This window comes from Hemitrygon akajei, chromosome 9, assembly GCF_048418815.1.
Source record: "Hemitrygon akajei chromosome 9, sHemAka1.3, whole genome shotgun sequence".
NCBI lineage: Eukaryota > Metazoa > Chordata > Chondrichthyes > Myliobatiformes > Dasyatidae > Hemitrygon > Hemitrygon akajei.
Genome location: NC_133132.1, coordinates 63,697,542 through 63,724,518, shown reverse-complemented (window position 1 = coordinate 63,724,518; position 26,977 = coordinate 63,697,542). Strand labels below are relative to the sequence as shown.

Below are 26,977 nucleotides of genomic sequence, written 5' to 3'. Positions count from 1 at the left end.
CCCCGCTTGGTCGGCCGCGCTCTCCGGACTGTGACTGCCGCGGCTCCGGTACGAGGACCTCCGGCTCTGAACTTGTCTTCTCACCCCACCTAATACCAGCCGCACCTGGCCAAGGCGGCGGGCGGGAGGCTGAGTTCGGGCCCGGAGGCTGTCTAATGAGGCAATGTCTCAAAACTGCTTCAGCACCCTGAGTCCAAGCACCCAGCACTTAAAGACGAACCCGCTGAGTTTTCTCAGCGGAAAAAAACGTGAGCAAGCGGGACAGAAGCCACGAAAAATAGAATAGACTGGACATAAGGTACCTGCTTCGAGTATCACTGTATTCCGGTCGTGTTTAACACCCCCTCCCCGCCCCCGTCGGCTGGTCCGCAAGAATATTATCAATATTAAACCAGTCCGCGGAGCAAAAAAAAAGCTCCCCCCCCCCCCTGTGTTTGTACATTATTCCTACTTCCGGGTTGCGGGGTTTTACTTCCGGTCTTTCTGCCCTGGTGTGCATGCGTGTAACTAATTGCTGTGGGGTCGGTCTTGCCTTTTAAAAAGGCCGAGGTAGAAGATCTTGACCACTACCCGAGCATGAATGATGACTGCAAATGTGGCATGAGCATTCATCAGCACCTGGGTTGCTTGGTTTGGTACCCCATCTGATATATCCTCTGACTGCAAGCCCCAATTCATTGCAGACCTCTGGGCTGTGATGTCCCAGAACCTCATCGTTAGGCTGTATCACACCACAGCATATCACCCACTGTCTAATGGCCTTTGTAAATAGTTTCACCGCTCCTTAAAGGCTGCTCTGAGGGCTTCCCTCACCGACGAGTGTTGGCATGATCATCTCCTGTGGGTCCTGCTGGGGCTCAGAAGAGCTCCAAAAGAGGGCCTGCAGTCGTCCGTGGCTGAGTTAGTATGTGGACAGCTGTTACAAGTGCCAGGTGATTTCATTCTTGATGCCACAACTGCCTGACTGGCCACTCAACAGTGTTCCACCTCCTCAATGAATTCAATTCCTTTTCACTTACTCCTACCTTCCATCATGACCTGTTGACTTACATTCCGCTTCATTTGTTTTTGTCCACCATGACGCAGGACAACATCCCCTTAGGCCCCTTTATGATGGCCTGTTCTGCATTTTGGAACTGGGAGAAAAGACTTTTATCATGGGGGTAAACCTGAAAGTATTTCGGTAGATTGCTTTAAACCAGTCCATCAAGATTTGGTGGGTTCCGCTATCATGCATGCCCCTGGCATCACCACATGACTGTGAGTGTGTCAATGTGTCACTGGACAAGCCGGAGGCACCTGCTGTTCCTCCACTCACGGAACATAGGACCTGAACAGGGTGGCTCATCTGATTTCCAGACAAGCTCACAATGCTGGTTTTGGTGAATTCTGGGGCCTGTGTAGGAGAACATAACTGGGAAAAATGTACATAATTCACAACCGACATTGAGTTGGGATTTCACTTTAAGAGGCCGGTCTGACATGATGATGTATTTACATAAAGGGGTTTTAGTGCACTTTGGGTTCAGTTTTTGGTGTTCAATATATGATTTGCTACGGTTTTTCTGAAACAAAATGTCTGTGCTGTTTTATTGGTGAGAAACCTACATTATCACTTAAGATGTGATCCAATTATGGGTATATAATTCCAAAGAATCACTTATTTATACCCAAAATATTAAAGAAAAATGTGCACTTGTAACCCTTAAAATTGTACTCAATCTTTCCTATAACATTTGTATGTAAAGAATATAAAAACTCAATGCAAGCCTTTTTCCAAAGTTATAACCAGAGGGAAAGGTTTTAAAGTTAAAAGGGAAAGATTTAAAGGGGATATGATGGACAAGCTTTTTGTACAGATGGTAGTGGGCATATAGACCAAACTGCACAGAATGAGGTGGAGTGGGTATAATTATAATGTTTAAAAGATATTAGGATAGGAAAAGTTTAGAAGGATATGGACCAAACACCAACAAATGGGACTAGCTTAAGTAGGCACTTTGGTCAGCATGGTTATGTTGAACCAAATGTGCTGAATTGCTCTTTGATTATGATTTTTATGTAAGTATGCAAATGTGGCCCTGGTGAGATTAACAGGAGCAGGAACAGTGGTGGTGGCAGGAAGGGGGAGGGAAAGAGAATGGGGCCCTGGTGAGTTTAAAGGGAGCCCAGGAAACAGATCCAGCTGCATTTGATGCCAAACTAAAGGGCTTTCTGAAAAATTGGATTCTCAGAGTTTCACTGCAATCAGTGTGCAAGCTATTTCCGAAGCTGGGAATATTGATCAAAAGATCCAAATCCAAATCCCATCACGGTAGTTAGAGAGTTTAAGTTATGAAATAAACATCTAGAAATAGTGGTGATTGTGAAAGTCAAAGCTGAGTTTATTTTCATATGTGAAAGCATATGTATGCATAGATGCAATGGGAAACTTACTTGCAGGTACAAAGCATCGTACAAGCAGAATTCACAAGAAAAAATGAATTGTAAATTATACATAATTCTTAAAAAGAAAGAACACAATTAGACTATCTCTATTTAAGCATAAAGTGGTCTTAGTGCTGCTAAACAGTAGTGATGAGGGTTTTGCCCTTTGGTTCAATAACCAAATGATTAAGGTCATGAGTGAATCTGCAGATGCTGGAAATAAATAAAAACACAAAATGCTGGCAGAACTCAGCAGGCCAGACAGCATCTATGGGAGGTGGTAGTGACGACGTTTCGGGCAGAAACCCTTCATCGGGAGTGGTACCCTTCCTGATGAAGGGTTTCAGCCCGAAACATTGTCACTACCTCCTCCCATAGATGCTGTCTGGCCTGCTGAGTTCTGCCAGCATTTTGTGTTTTTATTTTTTTTATTTGATTAAGGTATCTATTCTAGAATCTGGTGATGTGTGAATTCAGGCTTCTATGCCTCCTCCCTAATGGAAAGATATGAATGATGACATGGTCCAGATGGTAATGGTAGTTGTTGCCTTCTTAAAGTAGTGCTTCCTGCAGATACTACCAATAGTGGTACCTGCAAGAGGGATATACCTGTGATGTACTCAGCAGATTTCTCTACTCTCTCTAATTTCTTATATTTGTGCCCATTCAAATTGCCATGCCAGACCATGCTGCAACCAGTCAGGATACTTTCAACAATACATCTGTAGAAGTTTGTTAAATTATTCAGTGACAAGCTGAACCAGAATCAGTATCAGATTTATTATCACTGGCACGTGATGTGAAATTTGTTACCTTAGCAGCAGCAGTTCAATGCAATATATAACCTAGCAGAGAATAATAATAATAATCAATAAACAGGTAAATCAATTACATATATTGAATAGATTTTAAAAATGTGCAAAAACAGAAATGCTGTATATTAAAAAAAGTGAGGTAGTGTCCAAAGATTCAATGTCCAATTAGGAATCGGATGGCAGAGGAGAAGAAGCTGTTCCTGAGACACCGCTCCCTTAAGATGTCCTAGGTACTTTGTAGGCTAGTACCCAAGATGGAGCTGACTAAATTTACAACCTCCTGCAGCTTCTTTTGGTCCTGTGCAGTAGCCCCTCCATACCAGACAGTGATGCAGCCTGTCAGAATGTTTTCCACGGTACAACTATAGAAGTTTTTGAGTGTATTTGTTGACATGCCAAGTCTTTTCAAACTCCTAATAAAGTATAGCCACTGTCTTGCCTTCTTTATAACTACATCAATATGTTGGGACCAGGTTAGATCCTCAGAGATCTTGACACCCAGGAACTTGAAGCTGCTCACTCTCTCCACTTCTGATCCCTCTATGGGGATTGATACATGTTCCTTCATCTTACTGTTCCTGAAGTCCACAATGTGTGAGGCACCACTCCACTAGTTGGCATATCTCACTCCTGTATGCCCTCTTGTCACCACCTGAGATTCTACGAACAATGGTAGTATCGTCAGCAAATTTATAGATGGTATTTAAGCTATGCCTAGTCACACAGTCATGTGTATATAGAGAGTAGAGCAGTGGGCTAAGCACACACCCCTGGTGTGTACCAGTGTTGATTGTCAGTGAGGAGGAGATGTTATCACTAATCTGCACAGATTGTGGTCTTCCAGCTAGGAAGTCGAGGATCCAATTGCAGAGGCAGGTACAGAGGCCCCGGTTCTGTAACTTCTCAGTCAGGATTGTGGGAATAATGGTATTAAATGCTGATCTATAATTGATAAACAGCATCCTGACGTAGGTGTTTGTGTTGTCCAGGTGGTCCAAAGCCATGTGTTGAGCCATTGAGATTGTGTCTGCAGTTGACCTATTGTGGCAATAGGCAAACTGCAATGGGTCCAAGTCCTTGCTGAGGCAGTAGTTCAGTCTAGTCATATCCAACCTCTCAAAGCATTTCAACACTGTCGATATGAGTGCTACTGGGCAATAGTTGAATGTTGAAAGGGTTGGACAGAGTAGTTGTGGAAAGGCTGTTTCCCTTGGTGAGTGAGTCCAGGACAAGAGGTCACAGTCTTAGAATTAGAGGGTACCCATTCAAAACAGAGATGAGGAGAAACTTTTTTAGCCAGAGGGTCGTGGATTTATGGAATTCGTTGCCACATACAGCTGTGGAGGCCCAATCATTGAGGGTGTTTAAGGAGGAGATTGATAGATATCTAATTAGTCAGGGTATCAAGGGATATGGGGAGAAAGCCAGAAATTGGAACCAGATGGAAGAATAGTTTAGCTCATGGTGGAGTGACGGAGCAGGCTCGATGGGCCGAATAGCCTACTTTTGCTCCTTTGTCTTGTGATCTTGTGATAGTCATTAAGGCAGCCCACGTTATTCTTCTTCAGCACTGGTATAATTGTTGCCTTTTTGAAGCAAGTGGGACCTTAGCCTCCTAAGACAGTAAAGACACTCGTGTATTTTCCTTATGACTGCATCTACGTACTGGGCTTAGGACATGTTATCTAATATGATAACACCCAGAAATTTGAAGCTGCTGACTCTTTCCACCACCAATCCCCCAATGTAGACTATCACAATTCACTCTCTTTCCTCTTTCTAAAGTCAAATCCTGACTGGATTGTGGTTAGAAAAAACCCAGCCTAGTCCAATGTCATTGGAAAGGAAGGAAACATGCCTCATCCATTAATAACCAGCAACTACAGCAGCAATACACTGTCCATATGGAGTTTGAATATCCTCCGTATAATTATATAGGCTTCTTCTGGGTTATCACTTTATCCAGACCTTTCAATATTCTATAGGTTTCAATGAGATTCCCCCCCTCATTCTTCTAAACTCCAGTGAGTACAGGCCCAGTGCAATCAAATGCTCCTCATATGTTAACTCTTTCATTCCTAGAATCATTGTTGTGAACCTCCTCTGGACCTTCTCCAATGCCAGCACATCTTTTCTGAGAAAGAAGCCCAAAACTGTTCACAATACTCCAACTGCGATCTGACAAATGCTTCAGCATCACATCCTTGTTTCCGTATTCTAGTCTATTGCTTTTGCTTTCCTTACCACCAACTCAACCTGCAAGTTAACCTTTAGGGAATCCTCCCAAGTTCCTCTGCACCTCTGATTTTTGAATTTTCTCCCCATTTAAGAATTATTCACCCCTTTACACCTTTTGCCAAAGTGCATGAACATGTACTTCCCTATATTATATTCCATCTGCCACTTCTTTGCCCATTCCCTCAATATGTCCACAACCCTCTACAGACACCCTGCTTCCTCAACACTACCTGCCCTTCCATCTATCTTCATATTGTCCGCAAACTTGCCCACAAAGCTGTCAATTATTTCATCCAAATCATTGACATACAACCTGAAAAGAAGCAGTTGCTTCTAGTCACCTACAGCCAACCAGAAAAGGCCCCCCTTTATTCCCACTCTCTGCTTCCTGCCTTTCCTGTAATATCACGGGCTCTTACCTTGTTCATGTGCGGCACCTTGTCAAATGCCTTCTGAAAATTAACAATATCCACTGGCACTCCTTTGTCTATCCTGCCTGCCATCTCCTCAAAGAATTCCAACAGATTTGTCAGACAAGTTTTACACTTGCTGACTTGGGCAATATTTTACCATGTGCCTCCCTATTCCTTGAAATCTTATCACCCTTGATAATAGACTCCAACATCTTTCCAAGCATTGAAGTCAGGCTAACTGGCCTATAATTTCCTTTCTTCTATCTCTCTTTCTTAAGAGTGGAATGGCATATTAACTGCTGTGTGAGAGGGGAAGAAGTGGATTGATCTTGGAGTAGGTTAAAAGTTTGGCACAACATTGTTGGCCAATGGGGCTATACTGTTCAATGTCTAACACACAAATTGATTGGTTGTTCCACTGAATAACCATGCCTGTTAATGAATTTTCTTTAAACATACTGAAATACTATTAGATCCTACACCACAACCTTGAATAAGAGCATGAAATATGCCCGGCACTATTGTTTGTCTTTCAACCATGTGTTAGTAAACAAAAGGCCTTGTCATTGCGTAAAGAGAGAAATATAACTGTGGCCATCTTCCCAGTTGTTTCATTGACAGTGAAGAGTACTGGGACACTCTCTGGTCATGAAAGGTATAAGACCATAAGGCATGGGAGAATTAGGCCATTCAGCTTGAGTCTGCTCCACCATTCCATCATGACTGATCCCGGATCCCACTCAACCCCATACACCTGCCTTCTCTCCATATCCTTTGATGCTCTAACCAATCAGGAAACTATCAACTTTAAATATACCCACGGGCTTGGCCTCGACTGCAGTCTGTGGCAGAACATTCCACAGATTCACCACTTTCTGGCTAAAAAATTTCCTCCTTACCTCTGTTCTAAAAGGTCACCCCTCAATTTTGAGGCATTTCCCTTTAGTTCTAGTTACCTCCACATCTTCTCCATATCCACCCTATTTGGTCCTTTCAACATTTGGTAGGTTTCAATGAGATCGCCCCCACCCCCCGCAGTCTTCTAAATTCCAGTGAGTACAGGCCCAAAGCTGCCAAGTACTCCTCATATGTTAACCTCTTAATTTCAGAATCATCCTTCATATATATTTGCAAGTCTTTCCTTGTCCCCTACTTTTGACTTCCATCAGTTGTTCCATACAACACTTTGTGGAGAATATCCAGAATAAAGTCAATGAGATAGATCTTGGTAAAGTATTTCAAAAATCCTTTTATAACAAAATTATCAGCAATGTTTATTTACTGCTATTCAGCAGGTTAAATGAATTGTTATTCACCAGAAAGACACCCAAACTAATGTGTGCCAGTGGCAATTTAATTATCAATTAGATCCTAAAGAACCTCTTTGGGCTTGCTTTAGTTTCTTTATCAAGATGCTATGTCATTCCAGACAGGATAAAATATTGCCACAGCATATGATCTTGTCCTTTCATGTCTTTAGTGCCTAAAACTCAAGGTCCATGGCCTTATGATACAGATAATTCAGTTCACTGTGTTCATACCTGCTATCAGCAGTGTAAGCCTATCAGTCCAATTAAACGTCTTTCCTACTGCAGCATATTCTCTCAAAACTAACTCAATGGGGACAATGATTCCATATGCCTTCTTCACCACCATGTCTACCTCTGCAGTCATTTTCAGTGATCTGGCATTTCTTTGCCTATTTTCTCAGTAGATCTCTAACCTGTGCAATCTTCTTCACCGTGCACTGCATCAACTGCAAACTTACTGATCTACATTTCTATCCAAACTGCTAATATATATATGGCAAAAATCAGGGGACCCATCACTGCAGCATTTTGCTGGTCTCAGGCCTCCAATCTGAAAACCTCACCCCTCCATTACCACCTTCTGATTCCTGTGACCGAGCCAATTTTGTATCCAGTTAGCTAGATCATCCCAATTCCATGTGATCTAATCTTCCTTATAATGTGGGACCTTGTTAAAAGACCTTGCTAAAGCTCATGTAGACAAAGTCTGCTTCCTGCCTTTGTTAATTTTCTAAGTCACCTCTTCAAAAATACTGAGATATGATTTCTCACACAAAAAGCCACACTGCCCATCTCTAATCAGTCTTTGCCTTTCCAAATGCAGGTAGACCCTGTCTTTCAGAATCCCGTCCAGTAATCTTCCAACTACTGATGTAAAGTTGGAACAAAATAAAGACTCTTGGAAGAACTCAATGGGTCAGACAGCATTTATGGAAGGAAATGGATTGTTGATGTTTTGGGTTGAGACCCTGCATCAAACTGCAATACCTGCATCCTCTTGTGTCTCCTGTGATATTTGGCTCACCAGCTGCTTTTTCGTGGCTTGTCCTCGCAAACATTCTTAAATAAAGGCAATGCATTGGTGACCCTTTGATCTTCCAGTACCTCATTGGTAGCAATGAATCAGTTAATCAGAGAGGAGACACAAGAGACCACAATGCTGGAGTCTGGAGCAAAATGCTGGAGGATTTCAGTTCAGGTAGCATCTATGATGGGGAATATTTAGGGTCTCAAACTGAAACATTCACTGCCCATTTCTTTTATGATTGTTACCTGCTGAGTTCCTTGAGCATCTTGTGTCCTGCTTGAATCAGTTAATCATTTGGAGAGACAAACCACCCGGTGATGACCATATCAAACCACAGACTGTGGTAAAAATCCTACTTGTTTCTGAATACTTCTCAAAGTTGTATATCTTCCATTCTTCCTAGGAATTGACTTTAAGAAGTCATGCCACTTATCTGTAAAGTAAGCCCTTTATATTTAAAAAAACTTCTCCGCCACCAGCCTGGTAAGACACTTCAGAGCCATGGGGGTTGAGGAGTATACCTCCCATCATTGTGGCATTCAATGCCGGGACCAGGGGTCCTCCGAACGGTGAGTGGCGCTGCCGAGCATATCGCAGCCCTTGACCCGTTCCTCAGCTCATTGATTAACAGAAGCTTCTCCATCACCAATGGTCACCAGAAAGCGTCGCTGGCCGGCGTCTAGTCGCTGAGTAAAGTACGGGCGAGTTAATGAAATAATCCGCATTCACCGCCGGCCCCTATTCGCCCTCCTGCTGTCCCCTAACTGTGAATGCCGACCAGGGTGACCGTTTTGATAGGCGGACATTACCTCAGGCGGCGGTCCGGGCAATGCAGGCCGAACTCCGTCCCCCTCCCCAAGCCCAGCTGGAGGCCCAGGCCGATTCGCCACCGCCGCCGGTACTCCCGCACCTCGACCTCTCCAACTTTGAGAGCCCGCGAGCGGCGCGCAGCAGCCGGTACGTGTTGACCAGCCCGCGCTCACTGGAGGCTTGCGCGCGCCGGGGCCTGCAGCCCGTCCAGCTGCTGCCACGGCCGCTCGACGAGTGGGCACGCGAAAACCCGCACGAGCCGCTGCGCAACCTCCAGCATCGGTGCCGGGAGCAGGAGCGGGAGCGCCGGAGGTGGCTGAGAGGTGAGAGGGCGGGATGGGTAGAGCGGGAGGAGTAGGCAATGGGAATCAAGTGTGGAGATGGGAGGTTGGGAGAAGATGGGTGTTGAGGGAGAGGTGGGAGAATGTGGGGCGGGTTGGAGGTGCAAGTGGAGAGTGGTGGAAGTCGATTAATGGTGGGGGAGGAGTGAAGCAAGGTGGTGGGGAGGACTGGGACTGGGGTGAGGAGGGGTGGAGAGGGTCAGGGGTAATAGAGAGAGGAGAGGGAGCAAGGGTAGGACGATGCAGTCCACCTGACCTCAGTATTTCTTAACTAATGTTACTCAATGCCAGGCTCCTGTCATGCATCCTGGATAAATCAGAACGTGCCCATTTTTTTGCTGTCACACCAATGCTCATTGAACTGTGGCAACACCATAACATTACATTTACCATGCAAGTTTTCAACGTCCTTGTTCCTCCTTATCTCTAATTTCCTTCAACACACTGCTTAGACTTTCAGTCATTCAATTCTGGTCTCCTCTCAGAACCCCATTATGATAGAACTGTGACAATTATTCAGCCACTATTCAATAGTTTGGCATCTGACTCACCAGGTAAAGTTTATTGTGCTTCCCGGGGTCTTGCCTTCCATTGCAGAGATTGTTATAATATTGTCAGGAGATTGAGGCAAGTGAGGCTTCCCTCATCTCCCCCCCCCCCCCCCAAATCTAACCAATGTCTACAGGAGCAAGATTGAGAGTGTCCTGCCCAGCTGCATCACCATCTGGTATGGGAATTGCAAGGCATCTAACCTGAAGTCCTTACAAGGTCTGCTGAGGGGTTCATCGAAGTCTGTCTTTCACCTATCAGATTTATCAGGAGCACTGAATACACAGCACATTTGGCATTGTCAATGATCCGTCCCATTCATCCAACAATTTCTTTGTGGGTGTCTCTTGAAGGAGATTGGGGGGAGGTGGTGATGACGTACCAGTGGAACCTCTGTGGGCTGTGTGTGGTGAACAAGACCGCCTCCAAGTTCCACTGTAATTCATACATCACTCTGCTGGACACTACTACTTATTCACATGCATCTGCTGCCTGTGACCTGATGGCAGAGGTTGTGGACTCAGTAAGTGCGGTCAAAAAAGACTTGGTGAATTGTAGTGCATTTTGTAGACACCACACGCTGTAAACCATTGTAACTAGAATATGAGAAAAAGTAGTTGAGAAGGCCTGCTATGTCACCCTGAGATCGCACCTGTTCTTCCACCTCGATGATTTAGTATTTGTAGCCCTCTGAGATAAAATATTCCAATGATTTAGCCTTTTGAGTGGAAAAAGTTATTTCTGGCCTCAGTATACATCGGTGGAGGAAAGTGAATATTCAAAGTAGTCATAGAAGAAACACAGAACAGAAACAGACCTTTATGCCCAGAGGGTTCACACAAATCCCAAGCTATTTAATTTTTATTATACCCATAGTCCCATCAATATCTCCAGATTCTATCATTTATCTACACACTAGGGGACAGCTTACAGTGGGCAATTAAACGTACAACTCTCATGTCTTCGGGATGGTGGGCGGTGGGGAAACTGGAGTATTGGGAAGAAGCCAACGTGGTTATAGGGGGAATATGCAATGTCCATAAAGCTGCACTGGAGATCAGGATTGAACCTTGTAGCTGGACTGGTGAGGCAGTAGGTATACCCTTTGTTCCACTGCTGAATCCTCAAGAAGTATTGACCAGTTACTAAGTATGTCTGTTTCCTATTTATTTTTGGTGATCTGGGCTTTGCTGGGAAGGATGGATTTATTGACTGTCTCCAATTGGCAGGACCCTGGGACATGTCGAACAGAGAGACCCAGGATTACAAGTACATAGTTCCCTAAAAGTGGCAACACTGGTTGAAAGAGTAGTGGAGAAGGCATATAGTATGTGTGTCTTCATCAACTGTGGTGTTGAGATTTCATGTTACAGTCAGTATACAAAATGTTAAAGAGAGCACATTGAGAATGTTGTGTGCATTTCTGGTTTCCATGCTGGAGGAAGAATGAGATTGAGCAAGAGAAAGTGCAATAGAGATTCAGAAGGATGCTGCCAGGATTGAAGGACTTGAGTTATGAGTAGAGATTAGATAGGCTGGGTCCATTTTCCCTGGAGCAAAGGAAACAGAGAGGTAATATAGCGGTATATAAAATTATGAGTGGCATAGGTAGTGCAGATAGCCAGTCTCCTATAGTGCAAGTGTCTAGAACCAGAGGGCGTAGGTTTAAGGTGAGAAGCAGGAAGTTTAAAGGGGATCTAAGGGGTAAAATTTCACACAAAATTGGTTGGTTTCTGGAAAGAGTTTCCAGAGGAGGTAATGAAGGCAGGGACAATACCAACATTGAACGAGTAGTCTTCGGGGTACTGCAAGTCTGTATCTTTGCTGTTGCTTTGCTGTACACTTGAGTGCTCGGTGGTGGGTGCCAGTGGGGGAGGGGGGATCATTGCTTTACTGCTGCTTATGCGTGGGAGGGGGGAGCTGTGGGGTACTTTGGGGTTCTAACATTTAACTATCATTCATTCTTTGGGGGCACTCCTCTGATTTTGTGGGTGGCTGCGAAGAAAAAGCATTTCAGGATGTATATTGTATACATTTCTCTGACATTAAATGTACCTTTGAAACCTTTGATTTAAGAGGCATCTGGACGGGTACTTCAATAAGTAGAGCAGAGAGGACTATGAAATTAAAGCTGGGATTGCATGATAGGCATGATTGTAGGCATAGATTCGATGGGCCAAAGGGCCTGTTTCTATGTTATACAACTCTTGAGGTTAAGATCTCTACTCTTATCCTTCTTTATAGAGATTGATTTTGAAAGGTGATGCTGCAGTAGCCCAGATGAGTATCTACATGATACATGATGTAGCCACTGTGTCAGTAGTGGAAAGAATGAATGTTTGGGATAGTGATGGGTACCAGAAAAGCAGACTGCTTTCTCTTTTGAATAACACTGACAGTAATCTGCCTTAATGGCTACTGTCCAGTGGCACTAACTTCAATAATGAAGCACTTTGAGCAGCTGATTACGGATCACCTCATCTTCCTGCTACAATGGACCCTTTCCAGTTCATATATCGCTTAAATTGGTTCATTGATGATACCATAGCCTCTGCACTCCATTCTGGGTCTCAACAGTTCTCTCTGTGTCTGGATTTTGGACTTCTTGACAGAAAGACCACAGTCTGCGTTGACAGCAACATCTCTTAACACCATCACGCTGAGCACCGGTGCCCCTCGGTGATGCGTGCACAGCTGCTAATGCATGACTATATTGCTAGATCCAGTTAAAACTGAATCATCGAGTTCACTGATGACACAACAGTGGGTGGCTTCATCAATAATGACAAGAAGACTTTGTATAGGGAGGAGGTAAAGCAGCTGGTAGAACGGTGTGAGCACAACAATTTGAGCCTCTAGTGGACAAGACTGAAGAGATGATTGTGGCTGACCATTCCTCACTACACATAACTGGCTCTTCTGTGGAGAGAGTTAGGAGCACCACGTTTCTGGGAGTGCACATAATGGATGATCTCATCAGGTCTCTCAACATCACCTCCTTAGCTGAGAAAGCACAGCATTGTCTCCCTTTGTGTGGAGATTGAGGTGAGAGAGGCTCCACCCCCCCTCCATCACTCATTCTAACCAGTTTTAACAGGAGCACTGTTGAAAGTATCCTGACCAGTTGTATCACCATCTGGTATGGGGATTGCAAGGCATCTGACCGCAACACCCTACAAAGGATTGTGAGGACTGCTGGGGTCTCTCATCCCCCCCATCTGAGATATTTATCAGGAGTGCTAAGTATGCAGGATCCTCAGCATTGTTAAGGATCCCTCCCATCCATCCAGCAATTTCTTTGATCCGTAACATCAAGCAGAAGGTACCATAGCATTAGGACAAGGGGTGTTAGGATGGGAAGCAGCGTCTTCCTCCAGGCTTTGAGCTACTAAACTCCCTACCACCAAGTTTCATCATGTATGAAAGTAACATTACATTGTTTACTTTCTGACGTGCACCTTATTATTTGTTAATTTATCTGTGTTAATATTACCTTATTGTTTATGTTTGAGTTTTATGTACTGTTTTGTGCACCTTAGTTTGGAGGAACTTTGTTTTGTTTGGTGTTATACACATCTGGTTAAATGACAATAAACTTGAACTTGATTTGATCCATTTAAGTACAGGCAGAAAGGCTGACTACCATAACTTTTCTATTGAAAGAATAGATAACTGTTATGTTGATATATTCTCAAACAGAGCAACTAACTCTAATCATTCTAATCTTTAAAAAATATTTAAAAGTATATTTTACTTAAAATATTTAAGTATTAAATATTTTTAAAATATTTAAAATATTCCCACTCTGCCTCCACAGTCTCTTCAGCTCCCTCTTTCAGAACCCTGTGGTGTACTACATTTGGTCCAAGTGACTTAACTACCTCCTGACCTTTCAGCTTCTCAAGCACCTTCTCCTTAGTAATAGTGACTACACTCACTTCTGCCCCGACACTCTCGAATTTCTTGTATGCTGTTGGTATCTTCCACATTGAAGACTGATGCAAAATACTTAAGTTCATCCACCATTTCTTTGTCCCCCATTACTACCTCTTCAGTAACATTTTCCAGCAGTCTGCTATCCAATCTAGCTTTTGCTATCCTCTTTTATATTATTGGCTAGCTTACTATCATATTTCATCTTTTCTTTCCTTGTGGCTTTTTTAGTTATCTTCTGTTGGTTTTTAAAAGCTTTCTAATCCTCTAACTTCTTACTAATTTTTGCTGTATTATATGCCCTCTTTTGCTTTTATGCTGTCCTTGACCTCCCTTGTCAGCCATGGTTGTGTCATCCTCCCTTCAGAAAACCTCTTCATCTTTGGAGTGTATCTGTCTTGCGCCTTCCGAGTTGCTTTCAGAAACTCCAGACATTGCTGTCTTACCATCATCTCTGCTAGTGTCCCCTTCCAATCAACTTTGACCAGTTCTTCTCTCGTTCCTCTGTAATTCCCTGTTCTCCACTGTAATATTAATATCTGACTTTATCTTTCTCAAACTGCAGGGTGAATTCTATCATGTTATGTTCCTTTACCTTAAGCTCCCTAATCCAATCAGGGTCATTACACAACACTTTCCCCTTTCGCTGCTCTAAAAAGCCATCCTGTAGGCATTCTACAAATTCCATCTTTTGGGATCCAGCACCAATGTGACTTTCCCAATCTATTCTTTATATTGAAATCCCCTATGACTATCATAACATTGCCTCTTTTTCATGCCTTTTCTATCTTCCGTTGTAAATTAGAAGCCTGTATATAATTCACATCAGGGTCTTTTTTCTTCACTGTACCCACCAGGATTGTACATCTTCTGATCCTATGTCACCTCTTTCTAAGGATTTGACTTAATTTTTTTTTTAACCAACAAAGCCACCCCACCCCTTCTGCTGACCTGCCTGTCCCTATTTTTACCCTCTCTGGAGTGTGGCACAGGCAGCAATCCAGAGATTACTACCCTAGAGGTCCTGCTTTTCATCTTTCTAGCTAACTCCCTATATTATCTCTTCAGGACCTCCTCCCTTTATCTACCTTTGTCATTGGTACCAATTACATACCATGACCTCTGACTTCATGAGTCCCTCTCTAGAATGCAGCGAACCCGATCAGAGAATGCTGAGGCTTTAAAAGACATTGGAGTATTGTGAGCAATTTTGGGCCTCTTATCTCATAAAGTAGGTGCTGACATTGGAGAGAGTCCAGAGGAGGGTCACGAGAATGATCTCAGGAATGAAAGGATTAACATGAGCATTTGATGGCTTTGGGACTGTAATCACTGAAACTTTGACGAGTGGGGGAAGTGGGGGTTCTCACTTAAACATTGAATATTCAAAGGTCTGGATAGAGTGGATATGGAGAGGATGTTTTCTATAGTGGGGAGTTTAGGTCCAGAGGGAACAGCCTCAGAAATGAAGGACATCCAAAATGCCTAATTCTGCTCCTAGGCATAGTCTATGGACATTCCTGGCACCTGGGAGGCAATGTAGCATACGGGTGTCTCTTTCATGTCCATTGAATCTCTTGCCTGCTCTTCTAACTATGGAATCCTCTATCACTACTGCACTCCTCTTTTCTCCCCTCCCCTTCTGAGCTGCAGAGCTAGAGACCTGACTGTTGTGTATGTCCTCTGCTCGGTCATCCTCTCGCAATGGTATTCAAAGTGATATACCTGTTGTTAAGGAGAATGCCACAGGGGTACTCTGCAGTGGCTGTCTATCCGCTTTACCCCTCCTGATAGTCACCTTTGTCCTGCAGCTTCAGTGCAACGACCTTACTGTATGTCCTGTCAATCAATCTCAGCCTACATCCAATTCCAACTCCAGTCCCTTAACACGATTTGAAGGAAGCTGCAGCTGGATGTACTTCTTGTAGTTACTGTCATAAGGGAGTACTCCCTGCCTTCCCACATCCCACAAGAGGTGCATTCCACTGTTCTACCTGGTATCCCCATTGTGCAATAAAAAAGAAAGAACCATTAAAAGAAGAAAAATCTACATGCAGCCTTTGCTTCTCCTTGCCAAAGCTCCCCACTCAAACACTGGCCCTCTCACGCAATGGGCACACTGCTCAAAGCTAACAATTTCTTATTGGCCCTTTCCAAGTGCCTAATTATGCGCACCACAATGTCTCCTCGGGAACTGGTGCGTGGAATGTCCTGACTGCCTCCACTCACTTCTTGTGAACTCTCTCCCACTCTGCAATCCAGAGTCTCCTCCAGAAAGGTGGCACGCACAATATCTGTTCTAAAGGGATGACCTTTTAATTTGAGGCTGTGCTCTTGGATCCTAGAATCTCCCACTACTGGAAACATCCTCTCCCCATCCACTCTATCCAGACCTTTCAGTATCCAGTAGGTTTCAGTGAGCTACCCCTTACCCCCCTTATCCTTCTAAACTTCATTGGAGTTCCATCCTTAATTCCCAGAGTCTGTCTGTCTGTCTATATATATATATATATATATATATATACACTTTACTGTGCCTAATGTCTTGTTTGTTAATTATTGTACTGTCTTGCACTGTTTTGTGCACTTTATGTAGTCCCGTGTAGGTCTGAAGTCTAATGTACTTTTGTGTTGTTTCATGTAGCACCATGGTCCTGGAGGAACGTTAATTCGTTTTTACTGTGTACTGTACCAGCAGTTATGACAATAAAAGTGACTTAATATTATAGGCCCAGAACCGTCAAACAATTCTCCTAGATGAACTCTTTCATCTGGGTGAAACTCAAGGTTCCACAAATGATTCAGTCTGTTGTGCACAAAATAGAGGTTGATGTTTCGGTACTGTTTTCAGAGAGTGTTGCCCTTTTGGAAGTGTCAGCTTTAGGCAGTGCATTAAATTGAGGCCAAGTTTGGCCTCTGTGAAGGATGAATGAAATATTGAATTATTCAACACAGGGCTGAGATGTTCGTTGGAGTTTGGAATTCTTCCTGTGGAGTAGAAGATAGCAACTGAGTCTGCATTATTTTAGATAGGAAGGAGAGAGAAAATGGGAAATACTGTTAGCCTGAAGTCAGCAGAAGGATATAATAACCAAACAGCTTGAAAAGAGTAACAGGATTGACCAGAGTGTCTGTGGATTTATGATAATAAACCCATGTTTAACTAATTTGTTAGAGTTCTTTGAGGACCAGTAAGCTTTGGTGGGTGGGAGTGAGGAGGTGGAAAGTAAACCAATGGTTTTAATGTAGTTTTGGATTTTTGGAAAACGTCTGCAATAGCCTCATACAGGAGATTCAACAAAATTAGAGACGGATTTGTGGATAAAATTCTGATCTGCATTGAGAATTGATGATCAACCAGAAAGTAAAGAGTGGTAATAAACTGATTTTTTTTGGCAAGCTGTACCTGCAAGGATCAATGTTTGACCCAGCCATTTGTAATCAATATCAATTTGGCTAATGGAGCCGAATGTCATGTTTTCTAATTTGTTAATGGTACCATACTAGATTGGATTGGAAATTCAAAGGAGGAATGTAAAGAGACTTCATGGGGATACAGACAGGCTGAGTGAGTGAGTGAGTGGGAATATGCATATGGAATACAATGTGAAAAAATGTGAGTCATACTCTTGGTGCACAAAAGAGAAAGACCATACAGCAGGACAGCATATCATGCCTGTGTGGACAATGATGCCAATCTAGCCAAATCCATCTGCCTATACAGTCGGCCCTCCTTATCCGCGGGGGTTTGGTTCTGGGACCCCCCCCCCCCCCCGCAGATACCAAAAAACGCAGATGCTCAAGTCCCTTATTTAACCTGGCTCAGTGCAGTGGTCTTTAGGACCCAACGGAACCCCGGACCTTATTTAACCTGGCTCAGTGCGGTGGTCTTTAGGACCCAACGGAACCCCGGACCTTATTTAACCTGTCTCAGTGTGGTGGACTTTAAGACCCAGCGCAGCTCTGACTCCGCAGTGTTTCTGTTCACGAACATAATCATGATTGAAAATAAAGTGGAAATAATAAAGCGATCGGAAAGAGGTGAAATGCCATCGGTCATTGGAAAAGTGTTGGGCTACAGTTGGTCAACGATCAGAACAATTTTAATGGAGCACGTGAAAGGCCCTGCCCCGATGAAAGCTACAACTATTACGAAGCAATGCAGTGGTTTAATTATTGAAATACATACATTTTTAAAGTGTTTTATATGCATAAAAAGGTAAAATATATACTATATACTAAGACAAACTTTTGACTAACTGATGCTAAGTAATACCGGATGTACCTGTTTCGACTTCAAATCCGATTTAAAGACGGACTCAGGAATGTTACTGATTCATAACCCAGGGACTGCTTGTACTTTAAAATCATCTCTAGATTACTTATAATACCTAATGCAATGTAAATGCTATGTAAATAGTTGTTATGCTGTATTGTTTAGGGAATAATGACAAGAAAAAATAGTTTCTACATGCTCAAACAACAAGTGCTGGAGAGAGAATTTCCAGGTTTTCCCGATCCGCGGTTGGTTGAATCCGCGCATGCAGAATCCGTGGATAAGGAGGGCCAACTGTACATATTCTGTGGGCCTCTATTGCCTGTTCATATGTTTGTGTAAATGCCTCTTAAACATTATTGTACTGTATTTAAGATGCAGCTGCTTTTACAACAATGAAGCAATGGAACTTGGGGAAACTATGCAATTTGCTGTACAGATGCAGATTGGTTTTCAGTCATCTTGAGGAGATTTGTCTTTCACTGCAGAAGGGTGCGAGTTGATTTGATCATGAAACGGGTTGCATTTTTGACATGCTTATTTTACAGATCTCCAGATAGATATTAATATGATTTGCTGTTAATTTTACAGAGTGCAGAGAAGAGAGAGAGCGTATCATCGAGGAAGAAAAAGCTCGAAGAACGCCCCTGCCAACTTTTGTAAAATTTGATGCTCAGAGATCTACTAGTGAATCAGGTTTCCCCAACAGTTATGTTTTGGATGCTCTCCATGAAGGACAGAGTTCTTCAAATGTTCCTCTGGCAGATGACAAGAGCACATTATCTGGTTGGGCTGTTTCAAGAGAAGGAAGTAAACAGCCAGAAGATAGGCAAGCATCTGCCCAGGTGAAAAGGAAAGATTCAAAGGACACCAGTATGGTTGGGTATTTTCAAAGGAACACCAATCTTGGCGATTTAAGGCAGTCCCCTGCCACAGCAAGGAAACTGGACAAGCTGGTCAGTGAGATCCGAAGGGAATCCAATGTAATCATTCCTGAACGTGATCGAAAGATTGCTGCTTTAATGCTGGTTAAGCATCAGGAAGAGCAAGAGAGGCTGGAGAAGCGTCTCAAAGCCCAACAGTTTTGGGACAAACTGAAGCGAGCAGAAAGACTAGCACAAATGAAGAAGGAAACTGAGAGGCAGAAAGGCTTAATCAAAAGTATTGGCAGGTGACCATATTAATATATTTCCTTTTAGTATTTAGTGATGGTGTTCGTGGAGATTTTGCATTTGTCACAAGGCCTGTTAGTGTAGAGGAAATACAAATGAAACCGACTGCTGGTAAATGGGATTAGTGTAGTTCAGAGGTTCCCAAACTTTTTTATGTCATGGGACCCCTACCATTAACTGGAATCATTGGTGTGGATAGTTTCTTGATGATCAGCATGGGATGAAGGGTCTCCCTTCATGCTGTATGACCTATGCAAATTGATTATTCCAATGCTGTTAATTATGTATAGCATGAATCATAGAATTTATTTTTACTTGAACTGACTTTATTTCTTACATCCTTTACATACATGGAGTAAAAACCTTTACATTACATCTCCATCTAAATGTGCAATGTGCAGTCATAGTAATTTATAATAAATAGAACAGTCAATGTAATATAGAGTACACTCAAATCAGCGTGAGGTCATCAGTCTGATGGCCTGGTGGAAGAAGTTGTCCGGGAGCCTGTTGGTCCTGGCTTTTATGCTGTGGTACTGCTTCCCGGATAGTAGCAACTGGAATAGATTGTGGTTGGGATGGCTTGGGTCCCCAATGATCCTACAGGCCCTTTTTATACACCTGCCCTTGTACATGTCCTGAATCATGGAAAGTTCACAACTGCAGATGTGCTGGGCTGACCTCACCACTCTCTGCAAAGTCCTGCGATTAAGGGAGGTACGGCTCCCATACCAGAGTTTCTTGGGCAAAATTCCAGAGCTTGGGCCACACACCATTCCACACAATAAATGATCAAACTCATGAGCTGTATTAGATTAATTATTAACATACTCCCTCTTTTTACATTTACCATTCCCAAGTTCCATTTGTTCTTGATTTTAGTGTTGCGTTCTTACTGTTGACACTACTTGAGTTTCATAATAAAGACAATGTGCTGGAAATACCCAGCCCAGAATGTGTCAGTGGGCAGTGAAACATAAAAGCTGCCACAGTTTTGGTCATGTCAACATTTGGTTGGAAGACATGGTAAAACGATCTTTCAGAGTAATCATTATCCTATTTAAAAAACAATTGCCATCAAATGGAACTACACTGATTTAAGTATGACTAAGTTTTTAACTAAAATGTTCAGTCAGTCACTGCTTCTAGCTACTGCAAAACTTTTCTCAAATGCTGCACCACTTAGGAAATCTGAGGTGCTTTGGGAACATTGGAACAATACATAGTTTAAAGCAGATCACAGAACAGACCAAGTCTGGAAAAAACTCAAGGTTCATTACCTTGATAGAGGCAAAACAAAAGGGTTTTTGGCCAGAGGTAAATGAGCTCTGCTCTTTCCTTCTGTGCAGATGTTCACTGGTTTTTAGTGTTTTTATTTTAAACAGGTATGTAGAAAATAACTTCACAAAATGCTTGAGGAACACAGTAGGTCAGGCAGCATCCATGGAAATAAGCAAACAATCAATGTTTTGGGCCAAGACCCTTCTTGGTGAAAGGTGAAGGACTGGAGATGAAGGAATCTGATAGGAAAGGAGAGTGGACCATAGGAGAAAGGGAAGGAGGAGGAGATAGGTGGATGAGAAGAGGTAAAGGGTCAGAGTGTAGAATAGAAGAAGAGGGGAAGGGAGGGGGGCATAATAGACGTCCCCAGCAGATTTGCAGATGAAGTGTTATCTCACCTGGAAGGACTGTTTTTTAGTCCTGAATGGAGGTGAATAGGCAGGTGTAGCACTTTGGCCACTTTGAGAAATAAATGCTGGGAGGGAGATGAGTGGGGAGTGATGAATGGGCAAAAGGGAATGGTGAGGGAGGGAGCGATCTCTGGAAAGTGAAGAGTGGGGGGCTGGGGGGTAGGACCATCCCTTTGGAGATGGTAGAAGCTGCGGAGAATAATGCGTTGGATGTGGCGGCTCCTGGGGTTATAGAATATAACTACATTATACATATAAATTTATTTGAATGTAGAACAAAGGAAGTTGTGTACTAGTAAATTGGAGGAAAGCTAATATTGTGAGCCAGTTTAAACAATTATTCCTTTGAAACGTCTTATGAGTAGGAGGTGTAAGCAAGAGAGTCTGGAATTATTTGAACGGCAATTGGATGGGAGGAGTATTTCAGTTTGAGTTGGATAAATCCCTTTTAGCTATAGTATTGTCTGATTGCTTTGTGTATTTGAGAGGCACAGGTGCTATCAACTGACACTGCAAATGAAACAGGATATATGTTTCCTAAAAAAAAAACACACAAAATGCTGGCAGACCTCAGCAGGCCAGACAGCATCAATGGGAGGAGGTAGTGACGACGTTTCGGGCCGAAACCCTTCATCAGGAGTGTCGGAGAGAAGATCTGAATTTCTTCAGTGTAGGCATCACTGGAAGAGGCTTTGCAGTAGTGAATTCAAAGGCAACACGAGTGAATCTGCAGATGCTGGAAATAAATTTAAAAAAAAAACACAAAATGCTGGCAGAACTCAGCAGGCCAGACAGCATCTATGGGAGGAGGTAGTGACGATGTTTTGGGCCGAAACACGAGGATTTATTTGTTATTTATTTGTTTGTTATATATGTTTCCTGGTTCTCTTTGTTCATTTATGGCCTCTAGAGCATGTAAACATAACTGATTGCCAAGCACGTACACCAAAGTGCATAATCTGATTAAAAGAGAAACCTGAGTTTTAGTCATCATACATAATCCAATAAGAGTACCTAATGAAGTCCATAGGGCTCCAATTAGTTTATCTTAATTGGCGAGTCTTATTGGGTCAGCTTGTGACTTGATCACATTATTGCATGAGGACAATGTAGCCAAGAGATGAGGAAAATATGTCTTAGAAACATACTGTTAACTTATTTGGTATAAGGTCAATTAAACATAGTTTTGAAAATGTATTGTTTTGTGATGGTTAACAAATCAACTTGTATTTTTGAAAAACTAAATAATCTAAAAACAGAAACAGTGTGCAAGTGCATGAGTATGTTCTACAGTTTAAAATTCAGTCGAGAAAATAAAAGAAAATCATTTAAGTTTTAATGTGGATTTCTCTTTATGGGGAAAAGTTTTGAGCGTCATGAATAGACATCAGATCTTGGTAATTCAGTTGATTAGTTAATATGAGAAGGTAATTGATATTTTAATGATTTTTAATTTCAATAAAACTAAAAAGATCTGATGTCCTAGCAGAATATATTGTGCAGGTAACTTTAAAGTTTAGATGTAAGATACCTGAATCGGGTTTATTATTACTGACATGAAGTTTGTTATTTTGTGCCAGCAGCACAGTGCAATACATAAAAATACTATTGTAAGTTACTATAAGAAAAGTGCAAAAAAAGTAAAATAAGTGGTGTTCCTGGGTGCATGAACTGTTCAGAAATCTGATGGTAGGGGGAAGTGAGGGAAAGAAGCTGTTGCTAAAATGTTGATTGTGTGTCTTCAGGCTCTTCCTTAATGGTAGCGATGAGAAATAGGCATGTCCTGGGTGGTGGGGTTCCTTAGTGATAAATGCTGCCTTTTTGAGGCATTGTATTTTGAAGGTTTCCTTGATGATGAGGAGGCTGGTGCCCAGGATGGACCTGGCTGAGTTTGCGACCCTTTGCAGCCTTTTCTGATCCTGTGCAGTGGCACCTCCATATCAGAGAGTGCAACCCAGTTAGAATGCTCTCTACAGTGCATTCTGTAGAAATTGCTTGAGTCTTTGGTGGTATACCAAATCTCTTCAAGCTCACAAAGAAGTATAGCTGCAGGTATGCCTTCTTTGTAATTGCATCAATATGTTGGACCCAAGATAGATACCGGTATTTAAAGAAGTTGACCCCCAGGAACTTGAAACTGTTCATCCCTTCTACTGCTGACCCCTCAATGACTGGTGTGTGTTCTCCTGACTTCCCTTCCTAAAGTCCACAATCAATTCCTTGGTCTTATTGACATTAAGTGCAAGATTGTTGTTGCAATACCACACAATTAGCTGATCCATCTCACTTCTGTGGGCCTCCTTGTCACCAACTGAAATTCTGCCATTGTATCATAGGCAAATTTATAGATGCTTTGAGCTGTGCCTAGCCACACGGTCATTGGTGTAGAGAGAGTGGAGCTGCAGAGTAACCATACGTTCTTGAGTTGCGCCTATGTTGATCATCAGCGAGGAGGAGATTTTATTTCTGATCCACACTGACTGTGGTCTTCCGATAAGGAAGTCAAGGATCCAATTACAGATGCCTAGAATATATGTTGAAACATGTTAATTAATACTGGTGTTGAGTGCGGAGTTGAAATCAATAAGCAACAGCCTGTGATGTCACTATTGCTGTTATCCAGGTGATCCAAGGCTAAGTAGAGAACCAGTGAAATTGTAACCTATTGTGGCGGTAGGCAAACTATAGCAGGTCCAAATCCTTGCTTAGGCAGGATTAATTGTAGCCATGACCAAACTCAAAGCATTTCATCACAGTAGATGTGAGTGTTGCTGGGTAATAGTTCACCCTGCTCCTAGGCACTGGTATGACCGTTGTCCCTTTGAAGCAGGTGGGAACCTTCGACTTCAAAGAGTAACAGTTTTTATTAAGTTCTATATAATTAGATGCAAGAACACAAGATTGGGATTTGTGTAGAAATTCTGAAACTTTTATAATCATAAACTGATAAATAATGTGTTTTCAAAGCAATCCATCAGTTGGCTTTTTAAAAATATTACTTTGAACAGATTAATGGTAGTACTCAAAATAATTTAAGGAATGGAAGCATAAATGTAAGCAATAGGGCTCTTTGCTGATCTTGTCCACTTTTTTATACTGATTCCCATATCCTCTAATTCCTTAAATGTTCAGCCTTTCAGTCTGGAATGTATTCAGTGGATGAACATCCATCGTTCTCCAGAGTGGATAATACCAAAGGTTTGCTTTTCTCCATCTACGGAAAGGAATTTCTATTCAACTTGTGCATTATCAAACCATTATCCTGAGACCATGCCCATGGTTCTAGAGACTCCAACTAAAATTAAAAACCAAGGTATACCTGACAATTCCTTTTAGAATCTTGCACATTACACTGAGATCATCCCATATTCTTCCCAATGCCTGGGTATAGAGGCCAGCCTTGTTCAATCTCTCTCATTGAACGACCCTAGTCACAAGAATTAATGTAATATCTGGCTATTGCATTGACATTCCTTTTTCTTAAGAGTCTGCTTGTGATAATTACAAAGCAGTTCCCTGCGGTCTCCCACATGGAAAGTTATAGCAACAATCCTCAAGTATTGCTTCTATCTCTTTGTGGATTCCATCCATTGAGGATCACACTGGAGTGACCTTCCAAGTGCAAATTTTTCAAGTAAAAACCTAGGCAGCAGCATCTCTACATGACCAGGTTTGATCTTAAAATATATTTGTCAATCTGCCCCATCCACACAATGTCAAACACCCACTGCCTGACATACAGAACACTGAACAACCTCCATCACAAAATTCAATTCTCGGGGATCAGATCTTGATAAGCAAATTCAAAGCTGCCAGCGAGCATACAGTTGACTGAGTATACAGGGGAAGAAAGGTGCTATAAGAAAATGAGAAACAAGAGTAGGAATTGACCATTCATCTATGAGCAGCCTTGCTCCACCATTCACTAAGATCCCATGTTAGCCTCTACACAACATTTACTTCTTTCTCCATGGACTTGTGGCTTAAGTGTCTGTCAATCTCTGCCTTTGAATATATTCAACAATTCTGCCTCTGCAGTTCTGAGGTAGAAAATTTACATACAGAGAAAAAAATCCTTATCCTTGTCTTTGACCATAAGACATCGGAGCAGAATTAGGCCATTCAGCCCATCAAGTCTGCTCTGTCATTCCATCATGGCTGATCCCAGATCCCACTCAACTTGATACACCTACCTTCTTGCCATATCCTTTGATGCCTGAAGCGATCAGGAAATGATCAACTTCTGCCTTAAATATACCCATGGACTTGGCTTCCACCACAGTATGTGGCACAGCATTCCACAGATTCACTGCTCTCCAGCTAAAAAAAAATCCTCCTTACCTCTGTTCTAAAAGATCGCCCCTCAATTTTGAGGCTGTGCCCTCTAGTCCTGGATAACTCCACCATAGGAAACATCCTCTCCATGTCCACCTTACAACAATCGGTAGGTTTCAATGAGATTCCCATGCATTCTTCTAAATTCCAGTGAGTACAGGGCCAAAGCTGCCAAACGCTCCTTGTTTGTTAACCCCTTCATTCCTGGAATCATCCTCGTGAACTTCCTCTGGAGTCTTTCCAATGACAACACATCCGTTCTGAGATATGGGGCCCAGAACTGTTGACAGTACACTAAGTGCGGCCTGACTAATGTCTTATAAAGCCTCATCATTATCTTCTTGTTTTTATATTCTAATCCCCTTGAAATAAATGCCAACATTGCATTTGCCTTCTTTACCACAGACTCAACCTGTAAATTAAGCTTCTGGGAGTCTTGCACGAGGACTCCCAAGTCCCTCTGCACCTCTGATGTTTAAAGCTTCTCCCCATTTAGATAATAGTCTGCACTATTGTTCCTTTTACCAAAATGCATTATCAAACATTTCCCAACACTGTATTCCATCTGCCACTTTTTTGCCCATTCTTCCAATTTGTCTAAGTCCTGCTGCAATCACATTGCTTCCTCAGCACTACCCACTCCTCCACCTATCTTCATATCATTCACAAACTTACCACAAAGCCATCCAAATCATTGACAATGTGAAAAGTAGCAGGCCCAATACTGACCCCTGAGGAACACCAGTAGTCACCGGCAACCAACCAGGAAGGACCCCTTTTATTACCACTTGCTGCCACTTGAGCCTGCAGGGAGTCTTGGATAGTTTAGGGGAATGGGCAAAGAAGTGGCAAATGAAATACAATGTGGGAAAGTGTATGGTCATGCACTTTGGTGGAAGAAATAAAAGGGCAATCTATTATTTAGATGGGGAGAGAAATCAAAATGCAGAGATGCAAAGGGACTTGGGAGTCCTTGTGCAAGATATCCTAAAGGTTAACCTCCAGGTTGAGTCGGTTGTGAAGTAGGCGAATGCAATGTTGGCATTCATCTCTAGAGGTATAGAATATAAGAACAGGGTTGTGATGTTGAGGATCTATAAGGCACTCGAGAGACCACACTTGGAGTATTGTCTGCAGTTTTGGGCTCCTTATTTTAGAAAGGATTTACTGACATTGGAGAGGGTTCAGAGAAGATTCATGAGAATAATTCCAGGAATGAAAGGGTTACCTTATGAGGAACATCTGGCAGCTCTTGGGCTGTATTCCCTGGAGTTCAGGAGAATGAGGGGGGATCTCATAGAAACATTCTGAATGTTAAAAGGCCTGAACAGATTAGAAATAGCTAAGTTATTTCCCATGGTAGGGGATTCTTGGACAAGAGGGCATGACTTCAGGATTGAAGGATGTCCTTTTAGAACAGAGATGTGGAGAAATTACTTTAGTCAGAGGGTGGTAAATCTGGAATTTGTTGCCACAAGTGGCTGTGGAGGCCAAGTCATTGGATGTACTTAAGGCAGAGATAGATAGGTTTTTGATTAGCCAGGGCATTAAAGGGTATGGGGTGAAGGCAGGGGAGTGGGGATGACTGAAAGAATTGGATCAGCCCGTGATTGAATGCCGAATGGCCTACTTCTGCTCCT

General features: G+C 42.6%; 1 protein-coding gene across 2 annotated transcripts in view; it reads left to right on the top strand.

The window, feature by feature from the left end:
- The first annotated feature begins 8,858 nt into the window (after nucleotides 1-8,858).
- Nucleotides 8,859-26,977, top strand: part of LOC140733178 (coiled-coil domain-containing protein 185-like) — a 56,679-nt gene continuing 38,560 nt past the window's right edge. The window contains exons 1-2 of one of the 2 annotated variants that reach the window (XM_073056136.1): nucleotides 8,859-9,187; nucleotides 18,731-19,310. In XM_073056136.1, the coding sequence (XP_072912237.1) occupies nucleotides 9,001-9,187; nucleotides 18,731-19,310 (767 nt within the window). In that variant the 5' untranslated portion in view covers nucleotides 8,859-9,000. Of the gene's footprint in view, nucleotides 9,364-18,730; nucleotides 19,311-26,977 lie in introns of both variants that reach the window. The other variant, XM_073056135.1, reaches the window with a different exon arrangement.